This window comes from Venturia canescens, chromosome 4 (assembly GCF_019457755.1).
Source record: "Venturia canescens isolate UGA chromosome 4, ASM1945775v1, whole genome shotgun sequence".
Lineage (NCBI taxonomy): Eukaryota > Metazoa > Arthropoda > Insecta > Hymenoptera > Ichneumonidae > Venturia > Venturia canescens.
In genome coordinates this window covers 18124767-18147698 of record NC_057424.1, presented here as the reverse complement: position 1 = coordinate 18147698, position 22932 = coordinate 18124767, and the positions used below count along the sequence as shown (strand labels likewise).

General features: G+C 42.8%; 3 protein-coding genes across 10 annotated transcripts; 2 read left to right on the top strand and 1 right to left on the bottom strand.

The window, feature by feature from the left end:
• Window positions 1-1989: 1989 nt before the first annotated feature.
• LOC122409363 (phytanoyl-CoA dioxygenase, peroxisomal-like) lies at window positions 1990-22783 on the bottom strand. 6 transcript variants are annotated; one of them, XM_043416854.1, is made up of 7 exons: window positions 22172-22313; window positions 21905-22011; window positions 3834-3992; window positions 3501-3737; window positions 3237-3441; window positions 2785-2946; window positions 1990-2698 (listed from the first exon to the last, which is right to left on the bottom strand). In XM_043416854.1, exons 1-7 carry the CDS (start codon window positions 22196-22198, stop codon window positions 2558-2560), a joined length of 1038 nt encoding a protein of 345 aa, XP_043272789.1. In that variant the 5' UTR covers window positions 22199-22313; the 3' UTR covers window positions 1990-2557. The 6 variants fall into 6 exon arrangements, with proteins under 6 accessions (XP_043272789.1, XP_043272790.1, XP_043272791.1 ...); XM_043416855.1 differs by having other exon boundaries at window positions 21905-22005; window positions 22172-22309; XM_043416856.1 differs by lacking the exons at window positions 21905-22011; window positions 22172-22313 and adding an exon at window positions 22675-22783.
• On the top strand, window positions 4337-16066 carry LOC122409361 (uncharacterized). 2 transcript variants are annotated; one of them, XM_043416850.1, is made up of 9 exons: window positions 4337-4696; window positions 8747-8935; window positions 9050-9246; window positions 9959-10406; window positions 11385-11642; window positions 11738-12002; window positions 12098-12352; window positions 12494-12780; window positions 15059-16066. In XM_043416850.1, the coding sequence occupies exons 2-9, from the start codon at window positions 8834-8836 to the stop codon at window positions 15335-15337; spliced, it is 2091 nt and encodes a 696-aa protein (XP_043272785.1). In that variant the 5' UTR covers window positions 4337-4696; window positions 8747-8833; the 3' UTR covers window positions 15338-16066. The 2 variants fall into 2 exon arrangements, with proteins under 2 accessions (XP_043272785.1, XP_043272784.1); XM_043416849.1 differs by having other exon boundaries at window positions 12443-12780.
• On the top strand, window positions 16487-21868 carry LOC122409362 (scoloptoxin SSD14-like). Of its 2 annotated transcripts, none has more exons than XM_043416853.1 (9): window positions 16487-16853; window positions 17309-17557; window positions 17637-17860; window positions 18262-18454; window positions 18519-18722; window positions 19240-19489; window positions 20519-20709; window positions 20796-21036; window positions 21302-21868. In XM_043416853.1, the coding sequence occupies exons 1-9, from the start codon at window positions 16624-16626 to the stop codon at window positions 21563-21565; spliced, it is 2046 nt and encodes a 681-aa protein (XP_043272788.1). In that variant the 5' UTR covers window positions 16487-16623; the 3' UTR covers window positions 21566-21868. The 2 variants fall into 2 exon arrangements, with proteins under 2 accessions (XP_043272788.1, XP_043272786.1); XM_043416851.1 differs by having other exon boundaries at window positions 16488-16853; window positions 17303-17557.
• Window positions 22784-22932: the final 149 nt, after the last annotated feature.

The following is a 22932-nucleotide window of genomic DNA, read 5'->3' as shown; positions in this document are numbered from 1 at the left end:
TACGCGACAGGGCTGAGTGGAGGATGGCTGAAAGGATGATGACACATCTCCTCGGAGTATCCAGAATTTTCGCTTAAGATGTGTTCTTTCATCTCGGACCCTCGAAAATCATTCCCCCAATAACTATACCTCATGACTACGCAGGACCGCATTTTCACAGGAGCCTTTGACGACGAACTTTCGTTTGTCTTTCAGTCACTAGACCTCGTGGGTTTTATGCTGTTCGATAAGAAAAGTGCTAATGACAGTGACACCCCCGTAAAAGCGACCCATTTGAGTATTCGTCTGCGGTGAGTTGTTTTGTTCATTTTTTCTTTTCTCAAAGTTAAGGTAAGGGACTGAGCTGCTAGGTAGATAATTGAATTACTTCGCTCAAAATATTTGTCGCGTTTTTGGACGTAGTACTTTTGCTGTTTGGCAGAAGCGTTGGTGGTTGCGAAGGCAGCTTCGTGTTATGATTTTCCACTGCGTCCTGCGCCCCTCAATCGAGCTCCCTTCCTGGCGAAAGGTCTCTTTGAATCGTGGCCCTCTACGTGGCACCCTGTTTGAAACTGGTTGGGAGAAGAATAATGCAGATTTGCCTGGCCTCGATGGAATGCTTTGCTACAAACGTCAACTTATCACGTGCCACAGTGTGCTTCTGTCACTGCTGAAGCAAACACTCCTTTGACAGCATCCCTAAATTCTCACGCTTTCATTCAATATTGCATTGTTAAAAAATTATCTTAAAAAATCTTTTTAAATATCATCCGTTTGTTTTTCGCTAAACTCAAATTTTTTCATGGAACTTTGAGGAGTATCTTATATTTTATCAGCATATTCGCGTATATAAGAGTGCGCCAGGGTTCGAGATAGCTTGCTTTTATCTTACACTCTCGTTTTTTTTTAATACTTGGCATCGAGCCGCTACCGCGTCTCTCGGTGTCAAATGGTTCAGTGGGAAAACCAGGTGGCTGAAGAAATGTCACGTTGAATCAAAGTTCGATGCTAATTCGTTTCACACGTAATGGAAAAATAGTTATCGTTTTTTATTAATTTCGTAAAAAAATTGAATTTCGTTCTCCTTTATATCTCTTTGTCTTCTTTATAATCTTGGTGGTTGGGAGATCGTAAATGACACTTCGAATCAATCTAATTTGGTGGCAAGAGTTATTGTCACTCCTTTTTCTGACTACTGGATCAGAAACGTGTCGATTGCATCAGTAATGATAGACGTAAGTGTTAAAAACACATTTGTTTATACGGTGCAGCCAATAAACTCCACTAAAGTGGTCGTCCTAGCCCAGGGTCGAGTAAATGACACGTCTGACATAACCGAGGGTTATTTTCACTTAGTAGATCTCGAAAGACTCAAATTCGTGACAGATATTAATGGATGTACTTCGTAAAAACAGGGACCGAGATTAATTGTCTCGCGTGGTCTATTTTTTCAAAATTTCGTTCAAGTTCGAACGGTGGAACTTGAAAATACTCTTATTTTTATACCTCTCGAGTGAAAATGTTGTAAGCTCCAGAAGACTTCATAAAGTTATTGGAATACGTAATTATAGGGGGAATCTGGATCTCGGGATGTGAACTCCAAACTCAGTGACTATTCGTGACATTTAAAATCGATTTCGAGGCCAAGACTCTGCCTCATTTTCAACTAATTTTGTAAATGATCCTTTTACTAAATTTCTGTCTTGAAAAAAAAAAACGATGGTTTGGGTTGTAAGCCCGACGCAATAGATGAACTTAAAATATTTGAAGAGATACTCACTGTTTATGAAAAATCACTGTTCTAAACGAAAGATTAGAGTCTCGTAGAGTTCTTACACACAAACTCGTACTGCAACGAGAGCACAACTGTCTGGTGACTACCTCCTGGCGTCCTTTATATACAATTTTCTAAGTGAGATGACAATGAACAGTGAGTGAATTTCGATAGGGATTCTTGGGGTTTGACCTGGTTATTTACATGAGTGAATCATTCTAGAAAAATAAAAGGAATAAGTCCCAATTGATTTATTAGCTGCATGAATCACCATTTTTCTACAAGCTACAAAAATTTTCTCTCTTTCTTCTACGTTCGTGTTAGTATTCACGTATGTTTAATATAATTAAAAAAACCTTGCCTGGGTTAATGCATTTTGGAATCCACACTGGACGTGCTCATCAGATTATTTGCCATGGATCTGGATTAGGTAGAAATATTCACGTTCGATAAATACGTTTGTATTGGTATTCGAATACTGGAAATTCGTTTGTAAACTTCTGGAAGTTTCGTTGCTTTGACGATAAATCGCGACTATGAAATAATTTTCATTGGAATATTTAAAAGTTATCGACCGGTGATGAAGCACCAGTCGAGTCTCCCATAACCGAAAAGAGCCAATTTTCTCGCATGTGAAATTGGATTTTGGAAAGATTTGCAGAATTTAGCGACGAAACGTTGTCACGTTTCTCGTTTGCGAATCACCCCACGAACCGAAAATTCTCAAAAACATCGTTTTTGCTCCCATCGAAGGTAATAAAGCATGGAAAAATCTTCAGAAGTTCACCCGACCGTTTAAGGGCCTTAGAGCGACGAACGAATGCCTCGCACGAGTTTGGATCTCAGACGCCAATAGTCCGTGAAATCGACGTCTAATCCAGGAAGACGTTTCCTCATAATTTCCATCGCCTCGTTGCGTATGGGCTCTTGCACCGTGCCCCGGACCTGCCAAATAAAACGTGCTATTTATTTTTCAGCATTCACTTGAAAACATCGAGTGAGTCAGTGTCGTGGCAGGAATTGGCATTCACCTCGGTGTATTTACAGTCAGCCGCTGCGTAATGACACGAAATAACTTTTCGTGTTCGCTTGGAACGATTTACCCCCGAACCGTGAATCAGCAATGGATGGAAAAAGAGAGTATCGCCCGGCTCTGCTTCCAAGTGTACCCAAACCAGCGAATCCGGCAGGTCCTAATGGCGGAGTCATAAAATAATTCTCGTACATTTTCATAATTTTATTCCAAAGTCTTTAGTCAAAGACTTTGGGAAGCAACTCTGTTTCAAGCTCAATAACATTAAACAAAAGTGTTCTCATTAAGGACCGAATTTTGAAGAACCTCTCGTCGTCGATCGAACAAATTGTTTTCAACAGCGAAAATCAAGTTTCGCAGTTAAAATACTCTTCTCAAGTTTTACACAGAAAATCGTTATTTCATTGATCGATGCACTAAAAAATGAGAAAAAAAAAAGTAAATACTCACTTGAATTTGGTGGTACAATTTGTTAACGGGGCCGTCCAATTTCTGGGGATAACCGTGAGAATAAAGTTGTCCAGCGAGGTGAGAACCGGGTGAAACGTACAGGCATCCGTTGAGAGTATCACAGGGTTCGATCGCGGTCCAAGCAGCAACGATTCGGTCGGCTGGACCGAAGGGAAAATAGTACATATCTTGATGAGGTGGGTGCCTGCAACAATTTTCGATTAGTTTTCAGAGGCTGAAGGAAAGAGGGGAACAAATTTCTACCTGCTGCTCTTCGATCCAATGTCCGGAGGTTTCGCGATGAGCATAGTGTGCATAGCCATGATGCTGGGTCCGGTGAAGCATTCGACGATGTCCAAGAGTGGTTTGTACTCGATGTACTCACAAAAAACTTCGTCGTGAACGATATCTTGGATCTTGTTGACCGATTTCCGGTCGACCACGTCGTGCATCACGGTCATCATGCCGCGTTTCACCTTTTTCGTAGCGATGTCGTCGAACCTGTGCAGCGTCCCACGTGGATTCATTAATTCGGTGAAGATGAGAAGCACAAATGTTTTAAGGTCGGGCTAGAAATATTTGGATCGCTTAACTTGCCTGCTGCTGCATTTTTCGAGAATATTTTGTGGCACGAGACGCGGTACAACGAGATAGCCGTTCTCCTCGTAGAAGATGCGTTGATCCGGAGTCAATCTCTGGCCGGTGTTTCTCGTAAATCGAAGAGTCTTGTTATTGGTGTACATGGTGCTCGATCGGCTGAAACATCGGGGCAGAAGGAGGCTCGTGAGGTCAGGCTCTGCACGATGAAGGATCGATTGATCGGTACATTTATCAAGTCCCATACAGAGCTTCCGGAGGAAGAAAAAACGAAAATCTGTGTCTCTATTCGCTGCGCATGCAAATTAATAGCGGGAGCGAAAAAATTTCAAGAGAATTTAAAAAATTGAGAGTGTGGAGGGACACGTGAAAGAGCATTTGCGCAGGAGAAATCCGATGCGACATAACGAAGGTATAAAATATGAATTAAGGTGGAGAGATAGTCAGAGGGAAAAAACTATCCGTGCCACTGGGGGTGAGGGCGATGCGCGCGCGAGGTTTGACGCGTCGGCGTCGCTCTCGGTGTTTTCTTATTTGGCATCGCGAGCACGTGGCACCTCGGCAGTACCGACCAAGAGGATTCGGGGTGAGGGACTCGTCCCGATCGCGAGCGAGTTCGAATCGAGAGCTGCTGGCCGCGAGAGTGTACAAAGTATCAGCAGCCCTTTTTTTCCTCGTGTCTCATTACGCGTTTAATTTGGCAGAATGCCATTGAATTTTCATCGCCAAAGTACCGCTTAAGGAAGACTCGGTGACGAAGGGCTGAAGTGTCATCGACTCTCGAGCTCTTTTCCGATGCCTTCTCGCCAACCACGGCTGCTACCTTCCCGTACTATTTCTTCAGTAACGGATACCAATGTCAGGTATGGGCACGACTCGAGTTTTTTCAAACAACCAATTCCCTTCGCCCTTCCGTTCGTTTAAGCTCCGTTGCCTCGATCTCCAAACACTTGGTTTTAAAGCACACGCGCATTTACTACACGGATAGACTTTTATACGAATATATCGGATGAATACGTAAAAAAATTTGCTACGTTTCGTAGCAGCGCTGTTGTATATCGCCATTCTATTACATTTCACCAAAGTGCATAGTAACTTTGATGCCGAAAGCAGTTCTCTCGAGTTTTACTATGCACGCGACAGCCAAAATTTAGGTCTGTGACATTCTTACAACGAACGATGTATCTTTGGTGAAATGTCGAAAATTTTTGTATCGTTGAGTCGCACCGTCCGAAAAGAAGTCAATTTACTTTTCGGCAAAGATTAACTTGACCAAGTCCGCTTATGAACGAAGCGATTGCTTGAAATTTTACTATGTGCCACTAGTTAATTTTCATGCTTATACTCGCGACGCCTCGTATATAATTGGTGGGCGCATGAATTTTGCTATGTTATTGAGCAACGTTCAGTGCGGTAAAAAGGAATATACGAAACTATGCAATTTTTCGTATAACACAGAGAAACGATTGCTATGTTATCTCCTAAATTTTCATCAAATCATTTCATTATTTACTACGTTTTTAATAAAAATTCGCTCGGTATTCATTTTTGGTATAGCACAGCGCGTTATTTACTATGGACGGTGGTAACGGTTCCCCAAACTTTGGCATTATTATTGACACACTCTGTAGCGATTATTATTATAATATTGCAATATGGTCCGACGTTACTATAAAAACATAGTAATTTTCGCTATAAAAGTCTCTCCGCGTACCGTTCGATATACACCTCTGGTGAAGAAAAGCGAGTTTGACATGAGTTAGGAAAGGAAAGTCCCCCCTGTAGATACAATCGATGTACGTATACGTCGTGTTTAATAATAAAATAGGCAAGGTCTACAACCTTCCGCAAACGTGCGCGGGACTGCCCGTTAAGAATAGAAGAACGAAGGGCTTATCGAAATCGTTGTGGACGAATGTTTCATGATTTAGGAGGGAGTGAACAAGCAGGATCGAGGAAAAAGGAGGAAATGGGGGAGCAAAGCAATAAAGGGGGCCGAATCGTTGTATAGGTGATAATGAAATAATCAGTGAGCATGGAAGATGAAAGATTGCCGAGAATCGGGTTTCGTGGGATCGACGAGGGTGGATTCTTGATTCGATTAGCTTCATCGGTTCCTCCTCGCTATTAATTTCATTGTTTTTGAAATATTTGCGAAGCGAATCCGGCGACGCGAACGGAGTCACTTGGCCAGACAAACAGGCGTCCGGCTACGAGGTAGACAGCGCGTCGTGCCAAATTTTGATGCCCGCGGCTCGTCGAGATAAAGTGGGTAAATGAAAGAGGAACTCGAGCGAGTGCGATGGGGGGTGGCGGTCGGAAGTCGCAGTCGAATCGCCCAAGAATCGGCAAGAGGGTCTCCGGAGGTGAGAGGAATATCGAAAGCGCCGCTTAATAAGGGCTCGAGTTCGCCGAGGGATTCCTCCTCGGATCGAGGAACGTGTCAAGGACGAGAGGACTCGGATTCTTCCGACCCTCTTTACCAGGACAAATGAACGCAGCTCACCCTCGATTTTGGAATCCCCCTCGCGCGTCCGGCGCCCCCTCTCGCCGATGATTCTCCGCGGACAATTAGCGAGAAGCGCACCCCCAGGACTCACGCCGATCGATATCTTCGACGAACGGACGAGCTTTCGTGTGTCAAAGTTGTTAAAAACGTATTTGGCATAGCCTTTATCAAGATTATTTATTAATCGGAGATCTATTCCTGTACGGATGAGCTACCGCAACGAAGGCGAGAAAGACCACGACGGACAGGACTACCAGAGAGAGCGAGAGAAGGAACAAACCGCAGTTACATCCTTACGGGGTTAGCTCGAGGAAAGTAGGACGCGTGTCGTGAAATCGATACGTCACAGTCGTCCAATTTCAATTTCATACGAAGGATCAATAACGCGAGGAGTCTACCCGCGAGTCTGTGTCACGATATTACCAGTCGATATTCACTATCGTTCAACTTTTTTTCTCCCTCTCTCTCTCTCTCTCTCTCTCTCCCCTTCTTTCCGTTGCTTATGAATACAAGGTCATTCTTCTGTTTCTCTCCTCCTTTTTCTTGCATCTTTCAGGTTGAATGAAAGCTGTATCCAACCGCTATGATGCCCATCATTATCGCGATACAGATGATCGAGGCGCACAGAAACACGCAACACTTGTACAAACTCTGACGAATCTCCACGTCCGGATCGAAGATCTGGATGGCCCCGATCGATTGATGCGTTCTCTCGCGCACCGCGCTCCAACTTTCTGTCGTAGAACGAAATTTCTCCCTTTAAATAAGCTCCAAGAGTCCCTTCAATGTTTAAAACTAAAATTCTCACTTTGCTGCACGCTCGAGTTCGCGCTCGATCCCGAAGGAATTCCCTCGAATTCAATCTTCGTTTGTCTCGCATTTTTTTTCGGGTAATGAACCTCCAACTATGCCACCAGTAACAAGAATTGATGAAAAATCGTTTTTTATTCAGAATCATATCGCCTTTGATACTGCAATAATGTTCGAGCACACATAGAATAAAATAACTTTTTTGATGAAATTCGAAATGCGGATGTTTAGGAAAAACTATGAATTTTTCATTTTTAAAATGTTTTCTTTTAACGCTTTTTTCCAGGACCTTTAAGCTTCACACAAAACTGACACGTTTTAGATAAAACGTCCCGATAATAAATCTTTTCGTACACAAAAATGATTGCCAATATCAACAACGATTCGGTGGGCATGAGAGGAGAATCTTTCATATCCGTTTCGTTAATTGAACGAACGAAAAGGTTCCGGCAAGAGAAATCAATCGGTGATTGCGTATGGGGAACGCTTGTGTGACTCATGTTTCGACAGGTGATAAGATAATTTGTCACGAAGTGCTCGGGGAGGATGGAAGAAAAAATAAATTTTCAGTCAGAGCCCTCGCGCGAAACGTTTGGAAAGACGCTCCTCGTTTGAGGGTGAAATACCCAACCACAGTCTCATCTTCGGGATTGTCCGCGGCATTTTCATCGGCGTTCATATCCCCTCGACGCGCATCAAGATTCCTGAAACAATTGAATAAAAAAGCATGAAATCAGGGACATTTGTATTAGCAAAACTTGGCCCTTGCTCGATAAGGAAACTCGTGAAAAAGAGGGGGGAAGCGAAAGACCGAAACGACTCGGCCTTGACCGGCTGATGTACGCGTCTCTAATATTAGTCCAAAGAGACAACCGAGGATCGGGCAAGTTGGCGGGCTTGAATGCGGAAAATGATCGATTCGAGACTCCGGCTGCTAATGGTCGATAATGGAAACACCGGAACGATGGGCTAACCGAATTAGCCTCCGGTACGCCGAGATACGAACGGCAGAGGATGCATTTACTCGCCCTCCTCCGATGCGGCCAAAATAATGTATCGTGCGGTGGCAAATCGCATAATCATATTGCGAATGTACGTCAACGTTGACGAGGGACTGTGTTTATACACTCCGTACAAAGTTTACAGAGGCGCGCGGCGAGAGGTTTCTCGAGCTCCCCGCGATTGAAATACCAGAACGACGAGTCGAGCCGCTCGTGGCTTCTCGTCCTTTTTACACATTTATCAAACTCTCTCTCTCTCTCTCTCTCTCTCTCTCTACGACAAAAAGCTCGACGTTCGAGCTTCACCGTCCGAATACAAAGCCGCTTTTTTCGTCTCCTGTGCAATGGGCGACTTTTCTGCAGATTCGTTTGACGGAACGTGGTCAAACTTTCTATCGCGCTTCTCCCCTCGCAGTGCGCCCTATAAATCAAAGCTCGTATTCGTTTATGGGTTCGATAATAATTAACCAGATTTTCAGGCATTATTTCCGGACGCTCAACACCCAAATGATGAAACTTTGAAACCGGAATCGTTAAATTTCTCGACGTCGTAAAAGGTTCCATTCAAATATGTCGTATGTTTGGAATCGCAGTGATGCCCCGATTCTCCTGAGCCTGGGAGCGCGATCGTAGCCGATCGAGCCGCGTCCGGTGACCGCGAAAGGGAGGCCGACGAAGGAATGGGCCCTTGGGCCTTTGGGGTCTCGATCGTCCTCATCTCCGCAATCGGACTCCTCATCAATGGCTACGTTCTTCTCGTCGTTTTTGGCTTCCGCAAACAGGTGATGAAAAAATTGATTTTTTTTACGATCGAGAAAACCGATGATTTCTCTCATCCTACGAGCGAAATTTCCAATTCGTTTTCGTCGCTTTCACACGCTTTTCTCACGTTCCAGGCGCACCAACAACAGACGGCGAATACACTGTTGCTGATACATCTCGGGGCGGTCGAGGCCGCGGTTTGTCTCATTCTCTTGATTTTTACGACCGGTGGGTGGCCGCTCTCCGGTAGCTGGTGCATCGTTTATGGCTTCCTGCTCGCGGTCCTTCACCCTGTGGCACTGTGGACGGTAACCGGACTCAATTGCGACAGGTAAAGTGGCGGTTTCAACCTTTTTGAATTTTCAGCGCCCCCCCGGAACGCTGCCAAGAGTCGATAACTTTCTATTTTCATGGGACTTTGTTCTATAACTTTCGCTCAAGGGTGGCACGACGACCGGACAGCCACGGGAGCGGGGGGCTGCTTTAGCAGCGAATTCCAAAGTCAATTTTTCCTACGATGGTCGTCCGATCGGAATAATAAAGAGTTTCGAGACCTTTTTTCACGTTTTCACTTCGAGTTTTCTTTTGGCCGGTAAAACTGCGTGTTAGAAATTTCCACGTTCGAGGAAAGCGAGGAAGGAGTCACGCTTAAGGGTGGGCCCGCAGACTCATTTTTCAACTAATTATATTCTGCGCCTGTGAATAATCTAGCGCGAGCTCAAAAAAATGCATCGAGTCATCGGACCAATTTCGTCTTAAAGTCAAGTTTTCAGTGGATTGCAGTTATTCGTCTTGGGATAAAAATCAATTTAATTACAAAGTCAAATTTCGAGTGTACTGTGTGACCCTTCGCCTGACAAATTTCGAGCCCCGAATCCATCGTTTTTTTTATACAAACGAGAAACAAGCACGAACTAATGAAGGGAGTAGAAAATAAGGTGGAATTTGTTGACTCGTGTCAGCCGCGGAACAACGCCAGTCGTAAAATGCAAATCGATACGCGACTCGGCTCATCAATATACAGAAGAAAAAACTGTACGCAGGTATTGTGCCATAGCGGCTCCGTTACATTACGCCGCTCTGGTATCCCCTCGCCGCGTCAGCTTCGGATTGGCTGCATCTTGGCTCGGTGCTCTCCTGTTATGCATACCACCCTTCTCAGGGATCGTTCCCCCCTATAAATACAGTCCAGGACTGGGTTGTTGCGTGCCAGATTTTGGCAACGACCGATGGGGCAACGCCGCGACCGTTTACGGCGCTGTGTACGCTTTTCTCGGCCTCGCACTCCCCGCTATACTCGTCACAGTTTGCAACCTCCGGGTCCTCGGAATAGCACGCTATCATCGTCATCGCATCGCCAGTGCGATTTACGAGGTCACTCTTAGCGCTCAAGTCACCATAACTCATCAGAGGAATCCATTTTTCGTACCTACGGTTACGAGTCCGGCGGCTGGTGGGCCACCACCGCGATTTCACAGCGCAGCCAGTACGGTGAGTTTCTTCAATTCTCCAGATGGGGAAAAACAATTTTCCGAAAATTCGATCAAAGTTGAACGAGTATTGTGACGAAACTTGGATTAGTTTTTTTTACAATTCGTCCCCCTTCGAGTCCTCGTCGCGGCTCGTTTGTGTATTATATCGTGGCCGAATAAATAATCAACGATTCCTTCGAAACTCGTAATCGCCCGATCTAAGCCGGTTTCGCTCTAATTTGGGAAACACTGGAGCGTGAAATGGCCTCGAGTAACGCCATCAATGATTTGAGGCTTTTATATGAAGCTATTAAGTGAATGGTAAATGCGTTGGACGCGCGGATATCCCCGTTGACCGGAGAACGCAGGCTGCCGGAAGAGTGTTGGCGCTCGAGCCTCGCGAGGCCAACGCTTTTGGGGTATAGCCCATTCTCGGCAACGTCCCTCATTCGTGTCCAGCACAATTTTCATCCAATTAGCCTAATTCAAAAAATTTCATAAATTCCATTCACTAAAACGACGCTCTACTTTCCATAAATAATTCGCCAAAAATAAAAATATTAACGTTTCGAGGAAACTTGGTGTGGTAGCAGTAAAAAAATTACATTTCCGAACGAATGAATAAGAGAAACAAATTCAAGCTAAATAATGCAAAAGTTCAGAACCGCAGCAATAAAACTTTGCCCCAGTTAACTTTGACCTATTTCTCCTCGCGGAATGGAGATTTTTTCAAATAAAAAATTCTCATTTCCATAAAAAACGGTTGATTTGGAAATGGATCGAAGAAAGTCTCCATAGATGTCAAGAAGAATCGAGTGGGGGAGTCGAGTGGCAATTCGGAGGAGCAAAGAATATTATTGCAGTTGAAAGGCTAACGAGAATTCACAATTTTTTCTTCTCGCGCAGAAATTCCTTTCCAAAAGACCGTTTTTTTAACGAGTTGCGGACAGCGTTTGCGAAAGTTCAAAGCGGCCTCGATTTTTTGAAAAAATTTCAGGTGATGCAGCTCGTCGGATCTCTGTATCTTTTATACGTGCCATACTGCGCTTTCGTGCTCTGGGAAGCGGTCGGCGCGGCTCTGAGTCATCAGCAGCATCGCTTGCACGCCCATCCGCGTTTGGCATCCCTGGCGTCCCTTCTGCTGGCGAGTTCGCCCCCGATAAATGGACTTTTGTACGGTCTCAAGTCGCCGACTCTACGACGATCGATTCGCAATTACTGGAGAAAGAAGGTGACAAAGTCCGAGCTCCAGCAGGTGATTATCGCTCCTTCGTACATTCGATGATATAGCGGGGATAAAAGTGAGCTCGTTCGAGTGTATTTTTGCTGTTGGGGATGGAACGTTCGCAGGAAATTCAAGCGAGAACACCGAGCGTCGCTGGCTCGAGGCGACCCTCCGGAAGCGGTCCCGCTACCGCCTCCCTATTTCCGTTTCCGCCGCTCCAGAGACGCCTCAGCGAGGCGCTCATCAATCTCGCCAATACGAGAAACCCCAACGCCGCTACTTTCGAGAGTGGAAATATTGGAAGTTTTCATCGTTCGAGGCTGCTTCAGCCTGCAGCTTCGTGCAACACTCTTCGGGTTCCGTCGACCGGCACAGCCCTCGAGTCATCCGGTAAAAACCACCGTTTTTTCTCTCCGCTCTCTTCCCCTTCGTCGCCCTCTCGCTCTCTCATTCTCATGCCAGACTTTTTCGAACCCTCACAAAAGCCGATATCCGAGGATCGAAAGTGAGGGCGAGCGCGAGTGCGGCGAGCCTCATGGGTTCGCATTATCGCAACAGCGATCTCGACGAAGCTAACGACCGACTCCGCAGCAATCTCGATGGGATTAGCTCGAGCAACGAGAGCCCGAGGATCCTGATAACCCGAGCGAACAGTACTGGCGAAACCCGCCAATCCGAGAGCCCGTTCGTTATTCCTCGATCTCGAAATCCTCAAGAAATCGGATCCTCCCGTTGTCAGAGTAAGTACGAAGAAAGATTTTGCTCTCCCACCCAATGTGCCTCGGCGTCGGACGTTTCCGCTGCTAATATTTTCGATTTTTTCCCTCGAGTTTCAATCCCGATTGTCAATATTTTCTCGGACTTGCGCACAACGCCGATAGAGCGCCGGTGGAGACACATAAGCACCGAAAGCGACAGCAGCACCGGAAGCAGCGACGCCAGCAGCGTTTGGACCACCGGAGTTACACCCAAAATAGCTAGGATAGCAAATTTGAAGAATTGTATAGAAAACTGGCCCTCGGGAAAGTGCTTCGAAAGGGTGAAAACTCTCGAGGAAGCTGGAACTTCCGTAACTGGAGTTCGCGAAACGAGCAACAACAGCGAAAGCAGTGAAGGCACCGATACCACCACCACTCTGACTCTTTCCTCCAAAATGGCCAATCTCACGGTAAGATTTATCCTCATTTTAATCGATCTCATCTTTTTTTTTTTTTTCTTTTTTTTTTAAGGCACACACACACTTGTGATGAGCAGAAGAATCGAACAATTTTTAAATATATTCTTCGAGTAGCGTGTCTGAAAAATATTCTCACCAGATTTTATAAAGATCGAAGCATTAGATTCGCAGCTATGGATATTTCAACTCGGTGACAAAAAAACGAAAATTTAGCACCTTAAAAAATGATTTTTTTTTTTTTTTAAATTTTTGTAAATTGGAATTTTTACAAATCCTTCGTCCAGGCTCAAGCTATTATTGTAATAAATAAGTGGTGCAAATTCGGTATGGATCGGATTAACAGTTCTTTAGTTTTTCATGTCCGTGGCAACTGATGCTCAAAAAAGGTGCTACTGGAATGCAGCTAGAGTTGCGCCATTTTGAGAAATTTTTTGATGAAGAATATTGTACGAATGTACTGATCAATTTCGTTCTAAATTTTTCAATAAACATTTATTTTTTTGTCGAAAAAAAATCAAGAAAATCCCGTTATTTGGCCGCTGCAAGTCTAGACCGAGGCCTCAAAAGTATAAGCCCGGTCATTCACAAACAATACAATGTTAGTAAAAAAGCGTTATCTTAAATATTCAATCGTCAATAATGTTTAAATCGAGCTGATTGCAGAACATGTTTTATTCCGAGTCTTTGACGCGATTCGATAGTACACATTGGGAAAAAACATCGTTTGACAACGTTGAACGTAGTCAGTTGACAGATTAGATCAGAGGTCACGATATTTTGCACAAACTTGAGCCCGCGGAAAGTTTTCCTCGGCAATTACGCCACCGATCATACTGATTTTGGGCGGAATCGAAAGCGATTTTATTAATTAGTCTCCAGTTCAATTTTCAAAGCCTCAGATGACTCGTGAGTTTCGTAATTGAACGAAATGACATGCCAATTTTACCCCCGCCACCGCGAATCGTTTTATTCAGAGCAGACGACAGGACTGTCAAAGGTTGCGCTGTGTATGCCAAGTGACGTATAGGCCTGCTAAATTTCAAAATTCTGTAACCATTTGTCCTCCTCAATTCAATACTTTTAATAGAGATGGCCGCTGAGCCCCCTTTTTTAACGTATCATTGGATTTGGCTTGATTCGATTCACATAAGTAATGTTTTCAATCTTCGACACCTAAATTAGAAATGTGTGAAATATTGAGCCGGAAATAGTTGAAGGGGCCGATAAGTCATTGTGGCCATAAGCGACGTGTTAATTTCTACACCTTTGCACTGTTGATATTTTAGCCAAACGGTCGATAAGGGGTCTTGAAATTTTACAGGCACATAGAAAAAAAAATCTTGCATGGTACGACATGAAAAAATTAGAGTGCTATCCAAAAACAGCCCTCGCGTCAGTACATCCTTAACGGGTGAGGCTCAATTATTTTCTGGCGGTGTCATGCACCGCACAACTCGAATGGGATCGAACGATTACGTTCATTCAATTTTTTGCTATACGAAAACGCATTTTTACTCACTAAATAGAATGATTTGACATTTATTTTGATTATTTTAATAAAGTTAGTACCGCCACAAAATTTATTTCGCTCCACTTCGACGGTTCGACAATTCAAATAAAGAGCTTCCGAAAAACTTTTTATTGAGAGAGCTCTTCGTGTGGTAGAAAAAGAGATCCGAAGCTCTAGAGAAAAATTTGTTTCCCTACAAAGTTCCCTCATCGAAAGTGAATCGATAGGAAATTTGTTGCGTTCTTTAGCTCGTCAACTTCGAATTTACTCACGTTGCTGCAGACTCATCTTTTCGGGATGAAATTCCGAAGGAAAGGTTATTAAAATTCTCGAAATTCTTATGAAATAACGAATTTTTATTTCCTCACATAAAAAAGTTCGATTACGAAAAAATAATGGCAATGTCGTTCGCTCGAATGTCGTCGTTTTTTTTTGGTTATTAATGTACTAGTTGGAGTTTTGCGAGTCGAAATTAGTAATAGAATGGCGAGTTGAACTCGGCGAGACTGCAAATGATCAAAGATCTCAATTATGCAAGGTGAAAGGTAAACACGAATCCGTAGTTTGATCAAAGAGTCATTGGGAGTAAGCCCACGAGGAATAGAATATCCGAAAATTCAACGGGAAACCGCATCGCAATCGATTATTGACGAGCGTATGGAATGGCCAGCATTTACTGGTCGAATGAACGAGTCTGATTAGCTCACGTAGGACTAAACAACGAGAGAGTCCTGTGAAATATTAAACTGAATGTTACAGGCGAATGAGAGGCTGCGAGAAACAATGGAAAAAGGACATTCGAGAGAAGCGAGGGACCAGCGGAGCGAGAGCGAACCTGAGAGTTGGAGCAGCTCCGAGGACGAGGCCGAAGCTAATTCGACTATTTTCGAGATCAACGGGTCTCCAACCGTTGCGAGAGGGTGTCGCAAAAAGTCGAGAAACAACAGGCCGAGGGATGAGCAAAATAAAAAACGTGGAGTACCGGTCGAGTCGCGAGAAGGCGCACGTCAAATGAGGCCTCTTTTGACTCTTTCGTAACTTTCATTTTTAGTTCACTTTTCCTCGACTTTAGCTTGCCTTTTTGAAACGGTGCGAAAACTCTTCTTTCATTTATCCATTCACCTCCTTTCACTAACTTTTTCCATCTTCCATCTCTTCACAGATGAAACTTCAGAGTTTGTCAAAAAATAACCTAAAAACAGAGTTTGTTTACCTTCGTTGCTTCGTCCGCTTCGTCCAGAGACAGAGTCTTGACGGAGTTTGAAAAAAAACCGTTACGTTCCAACGTTCCCAACTTCAACGTCATCCCCATCTGTCCTTTCCTAGCCGCTCTACTATTTCGAAACAATACGACATATCGTACAAGATATTATATTTTTCTACATTGTTCCAACTTCTAAAGAATGAAAAAAAAAAAACGTTCAGAGAAAACGGGGGACACGAGACGATCACTAGCGACCTCTCTAATAGTATCGCAGTACGATCGATCGGAAATGAATTTTCGAAAAAATGGATTGTGGCATTGAATCCCGTTGTGTATTGTGTAAAAGAAAAAAATTGTGAAACTGAGCTCCGTCTTAGCAATATTTTCACAATTCTACCGACTACCGTGTATACATTCACGTAGAGTTTATTATCCTGACGTATTATAATAGGATTATTCTCGTGTAGAAATCTGATCGTCATAGGAAAATTTAGTCACTGTTGAGAATATGATGTTACTCGTTGGATTCAAAAAGTACAGTAAAGGAAACGAAACAACAGAAATTCCTCATTGTGTTTTGATTTTCGTTAACTATCCTTTTCCCGACTGTCTTGAAACGCGAAGCACATGGGGTATAATCAAGCTCGCTTGTGAGCTCGAATTTCCGTTCGCGAGTTGCGAAGTTTTGTGTATTTCTTTTTATTCAAGTAATATAAAGTTTAAATTGCGAAATACATCTAACTTTTGCTCTTCGAGTGCGAAAGGTTTTCATTAAATTTCATTTTGCCGGTGAAACTGAACTGTTTCAATATTTTTTTTTATTTCCCACTGTCAACATTCGACTTTCGTAAAATTATAATTGTTCCTGCAAGAAAGAAAGTCCGGTAGGGGCGCATAACCGAGGAACTGCGCATGCTCCGATCGATATCGCCGCATCAGCTGACTCGAGTGAGCTTCGGTCAAAACGCAGCGCGAGCATCCCGCTCCACAGGAGCGAGTCCGAAAAACTATTCGATTTCGTGATTAATATCTTTGGACGAGTGCACGACTATGGAAAGAAGCGAAACAAGTTGATATTCAATGTTTGGAGGCAGTAAATCATTCAGAAAATTCGTTGAGCATGGCCTCAAAAAAAAAACAAACGTCGAGCCAGCGAGTGGCTGAAGACAAAAATGTTGTCAGAAGACGCAAGACAACGACTCTCTTGGAAACGAGAACTAACGATTCCAATACCGATGATTTGGTCGAGATTTCGCGGGAACAGCAACGAAGCGATCCTTCGCTTGTCCATTTAAAATCGCGGGATACCAATTCTGCGGGTTCCAGTAAAAATACAAATCCCGAATCAAGGTAAGTGTGCGAAAACGCAATGCGGTGATCGAAAGCAGAAGAGTCTCGTATTGAAAAAGCTCCTTTCGTTGAACGTCAATGTCGATTCTCATTATTGCACCATTAGTGGAAAAATATGTCGGGGCTATACTCACACGAACTCTCCTGTCAGTAGACGAAAGTATCCCGGAATTGCGTATTTTGCCTTGCCAAATGAAGTGGAAGTTTCGTTTCCGCAAGCCTAATTTCGACTGCTCTGCTTTCTTTGTAATCGAAATCAAACAACCATGAACTGAGGCGAAAGAGAAAGAGAGAGAGATAAAAAAGAGGAAAAATATCTCGTTTGTTTTGACGACACAAAACGAAACGTAACCGTCGAATATTTTTCCGGAAATTATAAGATTAACGAACTGCAATAACAAATTTGACGTGTGTGATAATCTCCAAGGTTGACAGCTGACTTTTTCAAGATTCAGATACGGCACGCCGAGGCAGCTCATAACGTTGGGTCTGCTTATCACGGGTATCGTGATGATCGTGATTTTGGGCGCGTTCGTTAATCGACCGATAAGGCGTTCCCGAGATTCAGCGCATTCGAAAAACAACGACGGTGCTCTCGTTCCGCCTGACCCAGAAATTCCGCAGCCACCCTCGTGGAGCAAGCTACGGAAATTCAAACGCGGGGCTGTATGCACAGATGGCGCCCAGTGCGCCGAAATTGGCAAGTATGTTCATTCGATCGCAATTTCCGCCTGAAAACTTCCATTTCCTTATTCTTTTTTTGTTGATTCTCGTCTCCTACAGGTCCATGCTCGATCGAAATGGCTCAGCCGTCGATGCCGCCCTCGCAGCGATGATTTGCAACGGCCTTATAAATATGCAAGCGATGGGCATCGGCGGAGGTTTCCTAATGACGCTTTACGAACGATCGACCCGCCAGAAGTATTTCTTGAACGCTCGCGAAGCCGCACCAATTCTATCTCGACACGATATGTACGAAAACCAATCAGCAATGGCTTCGCGAATCGGTACGAGCGGGAAAATTTAATATTCCATTAAATACCGTGAAAGTAAAGAAATTTCAAACAATTCGCGGTCGTCGATTCCACTTGGGCGTTTTGAATTTATACAAATTTCGAGAAAAAGGAATATTTTGTAAAATATTTCGTTTTGTACTAAAAATTTTACTGTTTAAAAACGCAGTTTGTTTTTTTCGACCGCAACTGCACTTTTTTTGCTAGTCCCCGCGTTCTGTTAATCCCAGTAACTTATACGGGGAGGTTCAGCGTAAAATTTCATTTCATTGAAAAATCATACGCCGATTAAAATCTGCTTATCGAAGGGAAAAACTTGATTGAACGTTTTCGAGCGATTGAACAGAGGAAACGATGGTTGATATTTCTTTTTTTAATTCAATGGGGCTGCACAGGAGGTTCGGCAATCAGCGTACCCGGCGAGATCGCTGGCTACTGGGAAGCCCACAGGAAATTTGGCAAGTTGCCCTGGGCAGAGTTATTCCATCCGAGCATTAAATTGTGCAACGAAGGCTATAATGTTACGAGGGCTCAGCACGATGCTCTATTGGTCTATCCACCAAATATTCATGGAGATCCGACCTTGAGGTACTGTCGGAGACGAGGATTCAATCGTGTATTCACCAAATGCATAGACCGTTCGGATTCGCAGAGAAATGTTCGTCGCCGATGCTGAGACGGGAGAATTCGTGAGACCAGGAACTTTGATCAGACCAAAAAAATTGTGCGAGACCCTGCGGCTAATCGCTGACCACGGTGCTTCTGTACTCTACAATGGGACACTGGGCGAACAGTTGATAGAGGATCTCAAAAAACGTGGAAGTATATTGACTATGAACGATCTCAAAAATTATCGGTGAGTTTTGTAAATGAAAAAACTGCAGCGTATCGATGTTCGAAGAATTTCCGGATTTCAGACCCGATTTTGTGGCGATTTTTGATTTCATAAAACTCACAAATTTTCGTTCTCGTCGGTTCATTTTTTCGGCCATTCGCAATATCCTTCATAATCAAAAACAACATTTTAAGTTTTTGCGGTGATCAATTGCCTCTTAACTTCGACGCGTGCATTGGATACAAAAATATTTGAAATCAGGTAATTTATTTTTTGTAACCATTGCTGTCTGCGAAGCGTTTGCTAATGTTCAAAGTATTTCCGGAATTTTTTTTTTATTCTTATCGACACAAGTTTTTTTGTGGCATTAGAAATCACGTCCTATCGACGTGCCCCAGAGTGTGACTTCTACGGAGGAGTAGGGACGTGAATTCACGAACAATTGAACTGGATTCTGAAGTAAATCCAAGAATTGATCCTAAAATGTGAGCGAAAATATAGATGGAAGACTAATTTTAATTTGTCCGCAATGTTGAAGCGCACTTTGGTCAAAGCCTGTTCGAACGAAATTGTCCGGAGGTTTGGAACTCATTTCATCAGGATTGCCCAGCAGCGGTCCGCTGCTCGTCTTCGTTATCAACGTCCTAGAAAATTATCACTTCAATTCGGAGTCTTTAGCGAATCTCGACGACGCGATAACGACTTATCATCGGATAATTGAAACGTGGAAATATGCGTATGCGATGAGGGGTCAATTGGGTGATGGAGATTTCAGTGACATGGCCGAGGTAAAGCGAAAAAACTTGTAAATACACAAAACAACTGAGATCATTGTTGCATCAATCTCACTGTGTTTTTCCTCTCTAGTTATAGTGCCAAAGGACCCTGTTTCATAAATTCAAAAAAATCCAATAATTAAAAATAGAGAGAGAAATGATACTCGGTTTTCATTTACAGCGATGTTGCAATGGATTTTTGTCGTTTGATCACTTTTTAACTCTCGACTGCCCGCAGAGCAAAAAGCCAGGAGTCATGAGTTTCACTGCGATCAGCTGATAGAGGGGTTTCTTTGTGGCAACTTTTCTCTGGAACGGTCACACTTGTCTTGACTAATTTTTGCTCGTGATTTCTACATGTGACGGACTGTGTTCTTAGACATAGTTTGTTAATTAAGATCTTTGGTGAACTCGCTTAGAAAACTAATAATATTTACGTTCAAATTTATTTTTTCCATATCGAATCAACCGTAGTGCTCGATTATCGACAACTTCACACAGTTGTACGCTACTACTTTCACTTTGAGCTGTTGTTTTCACGTCACGGTAGGGTCCCCACTCGACAGTGGCAGCCAAGTGTGTAAACTGTACACTATATTATACGGATATATCCATGGATATACCGTACAACGGCGGAGAATATTCATATATAATGTAAAGTTTATACACTTAGCCACTGTTGAGTTGGGGCTTTACCGGTTTTTTTTTTTTTTTTTTTTTTATTTATTAATTCATTTAATTCATATTTATCATTTTATTATTTATTGGTAAAATCTAAAAAAATACACATTAAAAAACTCCCGACTGAAAAACCGTATAGCATATTGAAAATAAAATGAAGTCGAGAAAAAAAGGAATGATATAAAAAAACAACATTGTAAAAAAGATATGTGTTTCCAGAAACTAATTTATCTTCAAATTCCTTTGCTTAAGAAAATATAACTAAACTTTAAACAAAATGTTTAAAAAAAAGATAAAAAAAGCTCTCGACTGAAAAATCGTATAGCGATACTTTGACGCAGAAATCGTTTTCTCATTTAGATGACTGAGAAACTAATCTCAAAGACATACGCTCAAAATGTAAAAAAGAAGATACGAGATGATGAAACAAGGAATGAGCCAAAATATTATGGAGCGACGAAATTCGCCTCTGATGATCACGGAACTGCCCACATTTCCGTTCTGGCGCCTAACGGCGACGCAGTTTCAGTAACGAGCAGTATTAATTTTTAGTACGATTCGTTCTCAAATAAAATCAATTTTCCACTCCTATATAATTGAAAATTGGAGGAAAATAACAACGACAAAATTATGACAGTTTTGGGAGCGGAGTCGTGAGCGAGTCAACCGGAATCGTAATGAACTCCGGAATGGATGATTTCGGTACAACTTCTAGTGTCAATTATTTCGGGCTACCAGCAGGTGAAAAAAATCGTATCGAGCCCGGCAAAAAATCTCTTTCCTCCATGGTACCGTCCATCGTTATTCAAGATGATGGCAACGTCAGAATGATCGTCGGTGCAGCCGGTGGAACGAAAATGCTCACTTCCGTCTCATACGTTAGTACCAAAACCGTATTTTTACGATTCCCCTCCTAATCGAAATATGAGAAATCGAACTCCGCTTTCTAATTTTTAATGTTTCAAGTACGATTTGAAAATTTTGCGAATCGAGACTTTCAGGAATCACTGGAATAAACTAATCCAGTGAATTTCTGGTTTTCATACGAAGATTCCAAATGAAAAAAGTCAAATTTCTCAACATTTCAGAAAAATTATCATTTATGAAGATCCTAAACTGTCAATATTTGAACTTGGATTGCAGGTGATTGCGAGACACTTGTGGATGAATAATTCGATAAAGGAAGCGGTCGATGCGGCGAGAATCCATCATCAGTTATTCCCAATGGAGATTTCGTACGAGTTTGGTCTTACGAGGCCGCTTCTCGAAGGTTTAACGAGACTTGGACACAGAATTTCACGTTACAGAGATCGAGGCAGCGTCGTTTGCGCTCTTGCACGAATAAACGACACAATTTATGCGAATGTTGACTACAGGAAAAGTGGCGAGGTCTACGGCATCGACTGACTCACAACAGATTTTCTGTGTAAAAAATACATCTTCCGGAATTTCCATTATTTATTTAATGCTCCCAAGTTGAGGAGTGAAACAGCTATACGATGCAAAATGCCCAATATTCAGAGGAAAAACGTCAAAAACCAACGTTTCTCTCTGTTTTTGTCGTCGCTTAAAAAACTTCTTTAATATTCCTGCGATTCGGTTTTCAAATAGCCAGTAACTTTGATGGTAAAGAACAATAATGTGAGGAGGTTTTCCAAATAATTTGATAAAAATTCAGTGGCGAGTAAATCGATAAATGCTGAAATTCTTTCCGATCGTCTAAGAAGAATATTTTCAGATGCCTACTTTACCAACAGTGACAACTCCGATGAGTTGACTGGCGAGTCCACCTCGTCGACAGAATGATAGAGATGGGCGAGGTCGTCCTCCCTTCTTTTATCAGCCTTCTGTATCTTTGAATAGATGAATTCGAGCCTTGATTAAAATGAACATACACACAAATCGCGAAGTTCAAAGCGGACTCGAACGTGATGTAGAAAGAACGAACAAGCGTTTGATAACTTTATTATTCTGTCTCGGTCAATGGTCTTGAGTAAAAATAATTCGACTCACCCCGAGACGAGATAGTTTTGGACTCATTTCGAATCGGATTATGGACCTTTCGCACAGACAAGTCCCTCTTTTTTCTCCGTAGGTGTTTATTTCCAGTACGAGCGATCAACGATGAATCTCGACTAACGGTAGGACAACATCCTGATCTTGACTTTATCTTTCCGTCTTTATATAAGAATGAATAAATTAATCCTCGATATACTTTCATTGCGAAATAAAAAAGGGAATGAAATTATATTATTCGCCTTTTTTCGCCTTGTTATATATACAAATGTGAACTTTGATCAATCGTACACACACTCGGAGTAACACTCGATAAAGAAGTTCACGTTGCGGTTGGGGATAAGTACGTGACGTCTTTAACCCGTCGATAGTCGGGCTATAAGTTTTTCTCACATTTTTTTCAAGGTATAGGAAGGTTCGGTTGGAGGGGAGCGTGACATAGAGGAATGGCTGTGATTAACGAAGTTCGGTCGACGGGTTAAATAATCGCTTGTGTTTACCGATAAGGTTTTTGGCGAAGCAACTTCACACTCGAGTAAACTGAGCACTGACTTAACGGTGCAGACCTTCGAGAACATGCTGAAAAAAAAAACATTCGTTCTTTCTCCCTCTCTCTCTCTCTCTTTCACGTTCGTTGTCGATTCACACGATACGTCGCTAAATGACAAAGAATAAAAACGTAACAAGTTTATCAGTTTGGCAACAGTTGTCACAATATTTACACGCGTCATGAAAATGAAGTATTTTTAAAAAAATTC

Excerpts from the sequence above, each read along its gene's own strand:
- LOC122409361 (XM_043416849.1), top strand. The coding sequence starts at position 8,834 with ATGGGCCCTTGGGCCTTTGGGGTCTCGATCGTCCTCATCTCCGCAATC. Across the intron at positions 11,643-11,737 it reads CAAAGTCCGAGCTCCAGCAG|GAAATTCAAGCGAGAACACC; the intron begins GTGATTATCGCT and ends GAACGTTCGCAG. Across the intron at positions 12,353-12,442 it reads CGGATCCTCCCGTTGTCAGA|TTTCAATCCCGATTGTCAAT; the intron begins GTAAGTACGAAG and ends TTTTCCCTCGAG.
- LOC122409362 (XM_043416851.1), top strand. The coding sequence starts at position 16,624 with ATGGCCTCAAAAAAAAAACAAACGTCGAGCCAGCGAGTGGCTGAAGAC. Across the intron at positions 18,455-18,518 it reads CATGGAGATCCGACCTTGAG|AGAAATGTTCGTCGCCGATG; the intron begins GTACTGTCGGAG and ends TCGGATTCGCAG. Across the intron at positions 19,490-20,518 it reads ATTTCAGTGACATGGCCGAG|ATGACTGAGAAACTAATCTC; the intron begins GTAAAGCGAAAA and ends TTTCTCATTTAG.
- LOC122409363 (XM_043416854.1), bottom strand. The coding sequence starts at position 22,198 with ATGAGTCCAAAACTATCTCGTCTCGGG. Across the intron at positions 22,012-22,171 it reads CAAAACTATCTCGTCTCGGG|ATACAGAAGGCTGATAAAAG; the intron begins GTGAGTCGAATT and ends ATCTATTCAAAG. Across the intron at positions 3,442-3,500 it reads ATTGGATCGAAGAGCAGCAG|GCACCCACCTCATCAAGATA; the intron begins GTAGAAATTTGT and ends AAATTGTTGCAG.